Genomic DNA, 11,472 nt, shown 5'->3' on the forward strand with positions numbered 1-11,472 from the left:
AAGTTATAAAAGTATGAAATCCCTAACAGTAAAAAGCATAAGGTAGGTAACACATAACGTGACTTTATTGTATCGTACCAAGTAAGGGTAAACAAACAATATGTACAAAGGCAATCAGCGTATTATCTACAATTACCCTAATACCAATACTCACGGCAAATTACGTGACGAGAATTATTTTCTTAGTAATATGTCGCTAATCAGTATGGTGCATATACGCCCCGATGCAAATTTTGTAATAGTTTTAACAATTTATGAGCTGCATGCTACACGAAATTGCTGAAATTGTGACAACGTATAATCATTTTATTGGAAATTGAATTTCATGTGTACTGACTAGGCTAGGATTTGTTTTGATGGAAATTGGTTTGTACATGCTCTGGGTTCTTTTGTACCACCTATAGTGAATTAAATGCAGTACCTACTTATCATCATAGGAAACACCGCGCTATTCGGCTATTCTCATATTACGTTTTTTGTATCAGATTTTTGGTTACTTTAATAATAAACACGGTTCTATCCTTAAGTTTTAACTATCTCAACCTAAAATTCATAAAGTCGCTTTAGCTACAAATCGTGCCAAAGAAATATACATCGATCGGAAAGTTTCTTAAAACAAGACCCTCTTAGGGTACCCCGTAAAATAGCTCAAGGGCCGTGATCCTACAGAAATAACAAACTACATTCATTTCCAAATACTTCCTTTTTTGTCCCGTCCACTTTGGTTCAATTAGATTTATCTAACATCGGATTAACCATCTGCCTGGACCTTCTAAATTACATCAATGTTGGAACAAAAAGATGCCTAGTCACGAATCAAGAGGCTGGAAACGTATGTCATGCCTCTAACAGACCACACATAAGACGCAAATAAAACAATCGTTTGTACATACTTAACTATTTTCAAGAGTATTGGATATTTACACTGCAGTAGACATCTTTAGTTGAAACGTCGTGGAGGTTGAATGCAACTGTCTGGGTTAAATAGCGTTGTTTGTTTTGATATGTTCATAGTTATTTAAAGATCTTAGGCTGGTTGCAGAGCTTGACCGACCATCAGTGCGTACGTCAGTCGCGCTTGTCATATGTATGGAAATTCATAAAACCGTTCATAGCTAGACCGACCATACGCACGCGTATTGTCATGCGCATTAGTGTCATAGTCATACAATTGTTGATGCGTATTGTCAGGACCGACGGTATGCACTGACGGTCGGTCAAGCTCTGCAACCAGCCTAAAGTCACTTGGTATGCATATTTAAGTACGTTTAAATAAATGACTTTCACATACACACTAAGAATCAGATATAATCCATACTAATATTATAAATGCGAAAGTAACTCTGTCTGTCTGTCTGTTACTCAATCACGCCTTAACTACTGAACCAATTTGCATGAAATTTGGTATAGTGATATTTTGATACCCGAGAAAGGACATAGGATAGGTTTTATCCCGGAAATCCTACGGGAACGGATTTTTCCTTGAAAACGCGGGCGAAGCCGCGGGCGGAAAGCTAGTGACAAATAAATTGTCATTGTTTATGAAAATTTAATAGAACAAAAATGTCAACGCACACTTTAATGAGTATTAAAATATTATGACAACGAAAAAAGATTTTCAACATACAACAACTGCTGCATGAATACAATGAATAGGTATAAAATTAACAACCCATCGTTTAAAGTGGAACTAATGCGCTTAACTTAGCGCACTTCCATATTGGAAGCATTCTTTGCCACCCTCAAATATCCCTTCGAATAAACCACATATATCGTTAGCAGAAAATCCTTGCACATGCAAACGGCCACGGCACGTGCCTTCCGCCCATCGGTCTAACAACCTTCTACGATTTACAAATCGCGCTTATACTTAGACCATTAGGAATCTCTGACATTCCACGATACGTTTTTGGGGTCCCCCATTAAAATTCTTCTAAAGATTCATCGCTTTGAACTCCGCAAAGTTGTATTGTAAAGAATTTTGACCGTAAAATCGGGGTGCTTTTTGTGTTTGATACAGTTCAAGTATGTTCATGAAATAATGTTGTTTTGAGTGTATGTACGGAATGTTTTATGCGACTCAATACAACTTGGGTTGATACAGAAACAGCAACGAAGAGCTGTTGTTATGAAGGATTGCGATATCTAAAATCTGTCTTATTCGTAATAATCTTGGGGATAATATGCTGTACGCATAATAAAGATATCTCAAAAGTGACTCTACTTTCCTAAGTACAATCAAAAATAAGATTAAAAGTGTGTACCATGCCCTTTAACGTTTAATCCGAAAATGTTTCCACAAACACATTCTATTAATGAAAATTTATACATACAGATCCCATGCAATTTTCCTAGGAGCGTGCTTATCAAGTGCTTAGTCCTGTCAAGTCCCTTGATAGATAAATGAGTTTGTTATTGATTGCCAGTTCGCTAACTGGGGTGTTGCCCCTTATAGCCATGTTTAATAGCCGTCGATAGCAAGCCGATATCACAGAATATGTTAAACTGTTGTGACTTTTTAAACAATGAATAATGGAGTGATTTTTATAGAAGGTTGAGGAATTTTGAGAAATTCTAAATTTAAATAAAATTAGCTGAAAAGAATTATGTGTAACGCTTTATTAGAAAGTTATTAAGTGTTTTAAAGATTTACAATTTTATGTAAATATAGATGTTGCATTAATACAATGATGAATGTAATTTTTTATTACATTTTGACTTTTTTACTGCTCTTTTTTTCTTTGTTTGTACAAGTATTTACTGCACTGTACTTTAATTATATGATTTATGTCATTAATACCGTTTTAATAACGAGTCTATCAAATTAATTTCACTAAATACTTGCCCCATTTTTTCTTCGCTTAACAAACAGCCAAAAGTGCATAGTAAGAATTTAAAGGAATTCCAAAGATGCAAGGGAGCAGAGATTCAGATAAGATGACCGCAGAATTCGCCGAGTCATCGGCTTTATTACTTCTCGTATCGTGTGCTGGAGATTAAATCTCTAATTGTCTATTTGTCAAAATAGACAAGTGTTTTTCACGATTGTTATAATATGTAGTAGGGTTCCAGTTCTTCGTTAGTTTTTATTTAATGCTTTTAGTAGGTAATGTTTACTACATACTTACATAGCAGTAGTAAATTTAGTATCAAATAAGGTTTTTTCATGATAACTATAATTAATCATTGCTTATTTGTTAAAATTTGTAAAACAAACTTATCTTGTAATTATTGCTCTGATAGTCAAAACGAGTGGAATATGGAATCATAATTTTTAAGAATATGTCATAAAAAATCTGTTAAAATACAGACATGTTAAATCCAAATGAAATCTCAACGCCTATTGCCATATGGTTGGAATATTCAGTTCTCGTTGACACATTTACGCTCGTCTCCGTGTGAAGAACCGAAATAATTGTTCTTTTATGGGCCTACATGATGCCAACGCGCGTTTTACATCGCTGACAGTTTCATGTGCTAATGTTATTTACTGCGCTCGTAGATATCAAATGTGAGAATTGAAATGAACGATAAATCATCGTGATTTGTATGATTTAAGAATAGATAGATCGTGTCTGTGTTGAGGCGGTAAATATATGCATCTGTTTACTGTGGACTACATAATATATAATATATTATAAAGTTGATGTCGGAGACTGCAAATTTAATTAACGTGTTTGTTTTGAACAATAAGGAAAAGTCAAGTCGTTGCTATTTACAAATGGCGTAGTTATAGAGATTGTCGGGTTCGTGCTCAAGACTTAGGTACATGTATCAAGAGTCAAATATATCAGTATGTTACAGATGAACTTAATACTTCAATTTACCATTTGTACGTAATTACTTATCGATTTATGATAGTTTAAAATTTAGAAGCGAACAATCATTTATTACGTTTACATTATAATAAAAAAAATATCGTTTGCTATCTTAAATACAATAAAAATAAATGAAACGTAAATTCGAAAAGAGAGCACTTTAATCAATTTCTCATCATGGCTAAAACATCATTTTAACAGTCAGTTTATTCATCAGCCAAATGTTCTTTGGGTACAGAGTGGAAGAATTGCTGCACAGCATCAACGACCTTGGTGAGGATTGCCTTGATCACAGGCTTACCAACTTCGTCGATAATTTCGTTACCATTGTCTTTGATCACTTGTTCTGCTGCTTGTGCTGAAAAAAAAGAATAGATAATATGATTAGTTTTAAGTCTTACACCTAGAGTATACGGTATTCTATGTTGAGTTTTTTAAGGTCAAAATTGTGGAAAATGTATGAACAAATAGGCTAGTGTTAGAGCACTCGTTGTTGTAGTTGATTAGTTTTCTTAGTTATATAGAGTGTCAATAATAATGGATATGTTAAGTTATTATAATTATGTTAAGTTAAGTATCTGATAAGCTGGTGTTAGAAAACACGCTGATAAGGGCTCTGATAACTATGGGTTTTGTTTTCTTATTGGGCTTTATTCTAGTTAGGAATATAAGAATGCGTTTTGTTGTTCTTCCTATGAAACGCTTTATGAATTATTATCAAAATTTGTTTTTTTCTACTTTTCTATTTAATTGCTTGTCGGAGTGGGGAGCGTGAGGTTTTTCGTTACGCAATTTCTGGATTCGGTCCCCGCGCTCAAGGCCCGCGATAGAAGCTATGCAATAGCTTAAAATTATTTTTATTACTTACACAAAGCTGCGTTTCCATTGAACAGATTTTCAAAAACCACAGAGGATTTCTCTTGAAGTTTGTATGCGTGGTCCCAGGTCTTGATATTCCAGTAGACTTTGCCGTCCTTGGTGATGTCTGACAACTCACCTTCCACCTTGAATATCGCCTTATCTGAAGAAACAATAAGATCTTAATTTAATAAAAAATCAGGCTAAAGTTAATACATCGATGTATTCCGACCTTATTTTTCATCTTGATTTTGAGTGGCAAATATTTATTTCACAATATAAAATTAGAAAAGTATTTTTTTTGATTAATGACTAGCTTTGTAATATTTTACAGCGGTGAGCTTTGCTATAAAATAAATAAATTATGCTCTACAATCCATACTAATATTATAAATGCGAAAGTAACTCTGTCTGTCTGTCTGTCTGTTACTCAATCACGCCTTAACTACTGAAACAATTTGCATGAAATTGGGTATAGAGATATTCTGATACCCGAGAAAGGACATAGGATAGGTTTATCCCGGAAATCCCACGGGAAAGGGAACTATGCGGGTTTTTCTTTGACTGCGCGGGCGATGCCGCGGGTGGAAAGCTAGTATAAAATAAAACCGTATAATGAAATATTGCATTGCAAAGACAGACAAACAAATACATTTTTGCATTGATTATATCAGCTAGGATTTAAAAAAAAAAAAACTCTAATCCAATAATATACTTACCCAGTTTCACAGTAAGTTTGCCGTTGCCTTCAATAGGAAGGAACAAGAGATTCCCATTCATATCGTAGTGTCCATTCAAATCTATCGAGCATTGCAATGTGACCATCAGTTTCTTATGTTCTACATCACGCCTGAAAGTAAGAAAAAGTTAATTTAAAGAGATTCATTAAATACAATTTGCTCTATGTGTTAATTATGATATTAAATGTACAATAGTTCCTACATAGATCCTACGTTAAATGGAAAGTTTCCATTTGAACTGTTTGTAAGTAAAATTAAAAATATATATGTTCTAGTTAGAACAATCAATCAATCAGGCGAAGGTAATATAATAGAAAAATTATTAAACTGATATTTTCCTTCTACTTAATTATTTTTCTCGTCATATTATTATAATTAATATTTAAATTGATCTTAATTGAAATAATTTAATTTTAATTTTAACACGCTGTATGTAATTGGTACAAATTTATTGTAATAACATAATAACTGTTATATTTATATTCTTGTCAATCACAATGTATAATAAGTACCTAATTACACCTAAATTGTTGTATTTATTTTCTGCATAAACATAGAGTAACGTGCGTATTTAAAATCCTCAGCAATTATTTTAGAAATATTAAGAAATACGTCAATAATAGATAGGTATAATGTTATATTATATGCTTAGTAAATGAACTGCTGCAAATATTTGCTTTCAAAATCATTCGTGCATTTGTTTTTACGTTAGTTTTTACGTAAGCAATAACAAAAATGAAGACGAAATACAAATAAAGTTATATGCAATCATCATTAAAACAAGTTTTAGCGATACGGTAAAGGCTACCTTCATTTGTATATGTAAGGGAAAGAATATCTATTCCTTTAGAATATAAAAATAATTTAACATACTAACTCTCCGCCCGAGGCTTCGTCCGCGTAATCAAAGGAAATTCACATGTGAAAGAGATTTTTCGTTACGGTAAAAGGTAGTCCATGACACGGCCTCCTTAATAATAATACGGGCATTTCTCTGCAACTCGACGCGCCTATTTTGCGTGAGAGAGGGAGGTGGGGGAAACCAGCTAAAACTGAAACCACCCGAGCTCCTCCATGAAGCCAAGCAGCTTGTGAGGGCTGCCAATGGCTTCGGGGAGGGACCCGGGAGACCCCAGGTGTCATGCCCTGTACTCCGCAACCCCCTTACATTCCATGATGACGTGGGCTGCCGTTTCCTCGGTCGCCATCCGGCCTCCTTATTATCTCCACAAAATAAAATCAAAACTTAAACAACTTTCCCTGTTACGACGTGAAAGAAAGACAAACAAAAAAATTTCCATTCCACCTACTTTTAGAATCGAATTAAATGAATAAACTAGTTTTGAATTATAAAATGAATAATAATTTTATCAATGACAATAAATTTTACTCAAAATAAATCTATAATGCATGTGTCAATTTGAAAATCAAAAGGTCTCTATTTACATCTTCATCATTTAAATATTCAAAATCTCAACAATTTTGGTCATGTTGTTATGGAAGTAGTTTTTTGTTCAGCATGTGTGTTCACTAGGTACATATAATAAAATATATCTATATATATAAAACTCAAAGGTGACTGATATAGTGATCTATCAACGCACAGCCCAAACCACTGGACGTATCGGGCTGAAATTTTGCATGCAGGTAGATGTTAGGACATAGTCCGCTAAGAAAGGATTTCCCGAAATTCTTGCGGGAACGGGGAAAAACGGGGATGCACGTACAAAGTCGTGGGCGGAAGCTAGTGTATTATAAACATAAAAATATACGTACTCAATTTTCTTAGCAATACAATCCTTCAAGCCCTCAACTTTAATATCAGTTAGTATTAGTTTCAGGTTGGGCGAGCTGGCGTCCACTTTATCCAGAACAACAGGGTCCAAAGGCTCGATGCCGATATCTGGAAGGCCTCCTGCGAATTTTCCTATTGCTTCTTGAGTGACTGACTTCAAGCATTTCCCATCAGACGCATTGCATTTTGATACCACGGGAACTGTAGATAAAAGGGATTTTATTTTTCTAACATAATTCAACTTATTCTCAAACATTTATTTATTCAATCACACTTCTTCTAAAAGCACCTTTGAAGCATCATGACATAATTTACAATTTATCCCCTAGCTATTAAATTTAATAGAAACGACAATCATATTATCAAAATTAGGATAATTGTTTTATTTTTGTGAACAAACCAATAACAAAAGATTACAATAATTTATGTCTAATAATCTATCCAAACATCATATTAAATATTTTATTATTAAATAAAAAGCACAAAAACCACTTACCAGGGTCAGCACACACACAACACAAAGACACTAATAACAAAAGTAAATACGACTGCATTTTGAGTTATTTGCTGTTTTTCAGACAAGTGATATGCACCAGGTGAGACTCTTATCTGTTAGGCGTTTTGAAAAATTCCCTCATATAAATGGACGAACGCGTAGGTAAAAAACTAAAGGCACGATGACGTATCCTTTTGCTTATAAATATAATTATTATAATATAGTTAACTATAAAAAAACTGCTAATTTATTCATATTTAAAAAACTGATTTCGACCTGTATACCTACTCGTAAAGGATCGACATTGTAATACATCATAACTATTTTCTTATTATGTAATGGTAAAATGTTTTGGTAAAGCTTGTTTTATGTGGATCAAGACCGGTTCAAAAGTATATTAAAATTTTAATGATATCACCTAAAGTTTTTTGTTTAACTCGTGTTTTGAACGCAAATGACCGCAAGTCGAGAACATGTCAAATAAAATTATAAAATACTAACTGCTCCGCGCGGTTTCACCCCCGTGGCTCCACACATGTTGGTTGTAGCGTGATGATAACCTGCCTATAACCTTCTTCGATAAATGAGCTATCTAACACCAAAATAATTTTTCAAATCGGACCAGTAGTTCCCGAGATTAGCGCGTTCAAACAAACAAACAAACTCTTCAGCTTTATAATATTAGTATAGATTATCACAAAATATATTAATTCAAAATACTTCTTCATCACATGATTATACACATCAGATGAATATAGACACACATATTATACATTCCGTATAAATAAGTTAATTTTTTTTTAATGATCCCTTTTGGTCGTATTATTATGGTATTAGTAATATTTTAAAATACATTTTGTTTTATTCTAATAATAACTTCCCTCTATCGTATTTTATATGAACTTAAATAACATAAATCAATATCATTTGGAATCATCATCAGGCGAGATTGTGGTCAAGCGCTTCCCTATCTATTCACAATAAAAAAAATATACTAAATTTAGATTTTTTACCTTTCGCTACGTAACCCTAAAACGAGAGAAACTTAACCCGGTAAATAAAAAAATACCTTATTAATTTTATTTGTTAGGTATTATAAAAATGTTGAGGAAAATCATATTCTATCTATCAGGAAAAGCACGTATAAATGCAATTTAATGTATTATTTTTCCTTTCCTTTAAATTTGTAGCAATTATTATTCATCGAGAAATAAAACAAAAGAAAAATGAATAATTTATATAATCAATACCTCTTATAATTCTCTATAGTCTATACCCTTGATTCACGATACATTGACCCCGATATTATAATTTTGCCGCCCAAAAAACTTACCGTTTTTTTTGTTTACAATATAATAATGTATTATGTATCGAAACCTTTTCATTAGACACAAGGACAAAAAATGTATGATCGCTAAGCAAAGTTTTAGTGAAATATATCTATACATACGAGTATTACCTATATTAAAACTGTAACTAATCGTAAATATTTATACAAGGAAGGTAAATGCCTATTCTTGGGGTAACAATTAATCAATACAGAACTAAATCGCTCAAATTAAAATTGCAATTTTTCTCTGTTTGTCTATGAGATTGATGGCATTAATTTCAAGGATTAGCCGTGGCGCAATTAAAAATACTAAAATTAAGTACATAAAATTAAATATAGTGTATTCAAAATAGCTTGTAAATACATCAATGTTGTTATAAGGACCACAGTAAGGACAGTCAAAGGAGATTCTAACACAAAGGTCAGCGAGATGATAAAATAAGCGTCTTTTAGCTTGTTTGAAATATTGCCCAATTAATTTTGTAAGGTATGAAAAAAATGTATGCAATTTATTGTAATTTTGTGGATAGATTTTGTATTTGTTTTGACATGTTATTCACGTAAATAAAATAATGCACTTACTATAACAAATTAGTATCTATATCAATTAGTGTCTCAATGTATAATGTCGAAGTTTAGTATCTATTGGGTTTGATCGTGCATTAGATTTAACTATTTATAATACAAAAATGAATCGGAAAATGTGTTGGGTAAGCGCGCATACCTCGAGAACGGCTGAACCGATTTCGTTAATTCTCTTTTTATAATATACCTCGAAGCACGACGATGGTTCCGTAAACATGTACCACGGGCGTATCCGGGGCGGACTGCTAGTCACTCATAAAAAAAGTCATAAGTTGTCATCTTTTGTTAAAAATTTATAAGATCGGTTTTTAATAATAATTGTATGAATAAAATTACCTAGGCATTCGCCGGTAACATAACGTTCTAAGACAAAGCTTTAGAGGAAAATTGTTTAATGTTTATAGTGTTTACATAGATATAAAATGATTGTTTTTTATATGTTTGTTCGTAAAGTTTTCCTCTATGTATGTTCCTGTTTATTTTGATTTTGATTAGATTAAATAAAACAAAGCATACAAAAATTAGGCAATTGTCGGTAACATAACGTTCTAAGACAAAGCTTTAAAGGAAAATTGTTTAATGTTTATATAGTAGTTCCAAAGATATTATATACCTGGTTTTTTATATGTTTGTTCGTAAAGCTTTCCTCTGTGAATCTTTCTGTTTTGATTTTGATTAGATTAAATAGAACAAAGCTTACAAAAACTAAAAGTTAAATGTAAGTTTGCTATATATTACGTATAATTTATGTTGAATATAGTATTTTTTATTCTAGATGAAATAAATTCAATCTGAAACAAGCTAAGATAATGTGCAATCATCGTATAGGGAGTTATATAGTATGAAAATTCCATATAAGATACATCCCAATTTTTTTTTTATTGACGATAGGGAAGAGCTTGACCACAATCTCGCCTGATGTTAAGCTGAGATGTGGTCTAATATCGAAAAATCCCAATTCTCCCCTAGTACACTAGGGGGCCCTTTACTCAACGTCTTTCCGTGGATCATTCCATAATATAAACTTTGAAAATAAGCACATGTTATCATTTTAACAACAATATTTTTTTTTCTTATTAAGAAATCCGTATAAGTCATTCAGATTCTTCGGTCCTATTATTTTTGTCTATTTCCCATAAAATTCAGAAAATGTTTTACAATGGAAACTAATTGGCCTTATGAACCGGTTTTAATAAAATATTATACATAGTTATAAAATAATGTTTTTTGTGTATAAGATTCAAATTATTATGCGGTTAAAAGTTTTTATAAATAAAGTACATACTTGGAACTGCTAACATTTTTCCATTTTCATATTAAAATAATATTTTTTATAATCGCATAATTTTGTTTATTATACTACTGTATATCTACCTACCTTAATTGTTATCTGTTTACTTAGTGGTATACAGATAACAATTAACTACTAACTAACTAAAGATTGTAAAGATATAGTTGTATTTTATTTCTATTATTTTTTAAGGATTTTTAGAATTCATAATTCATTTATTTCTTCCTTTTACAATACATAATATTATATATACAGGCAACATATACAAGGTGTGGAAAGCTGGTGCCCGTGGTAGGTGTAAACCTGTAATACAGGTCACCAGGTCTCCACCGCTTGGATGAATAGAACATTATAATTATTAAGCCAAAGAAAGAAACTATGTAGCTCAAAAATTAAATTACTTTAGTTACATTAGCAAAAAATATAAAATAAAATGATACAAAAAAAAAACTTAAATAAAACATGCAAAAATCTACCCGGCTGACGTGTGAGTGATTGTGACGAGTGAGTGAGTGTGTAGTGCGAGTAAGTGTGAGTGAGTTTGAGTGCGTGTGGTAAA

The 11,472-nt window shown here is 32.2% G+C and overlaps 1 protein-coding gene across 1 annotated transcript; it reads right to left on the reverse strand.

Moving 5' to 3' along the window:
* Positions 1-3,961: 3,961 nt before the first annotated feature.
* On the reverse strand, positions 3,962-7,858 carry LOC123696713 (circadian clock-controlled protein daywake-like). Its single transcript, XM_045643069.1, has 5 exons — positions 7,708-7,858; positions 7,193-7,412; positions 5,396-5,526; positions 4,687-4,839; positions 3,962-4,176 (listed from the first exon to the last, which is right to left on the reverse strand). The coding sequence occupies exons 1-5, from the start codon at positions 7,763-7,765 to the stop codon at positions 4,025-4,027; spliced, it is 714 nt and encodes a 237-aa protein (XP_045499025.1). The 5' UTR covers positions 7,766-7,858; the 3' UTR covers positions 3,962-4,024.
* Positions 7,859-11,472: the final 3,614 nt, after the last annotated feature.

The sequence above is a fragment of the Colias croceus genome, chromosome 13 (assembly GCF_905220415.1).
Source record: "Colias croceus chromosome 13, ilColCroc2.1".
In the NCBI taxonomy this organism is placed as follows: Eukaryota; Metazoa; Arthropoda; class Insecta; order Lepidoptera; family Pieridae; genus Colias; species Colias croceus.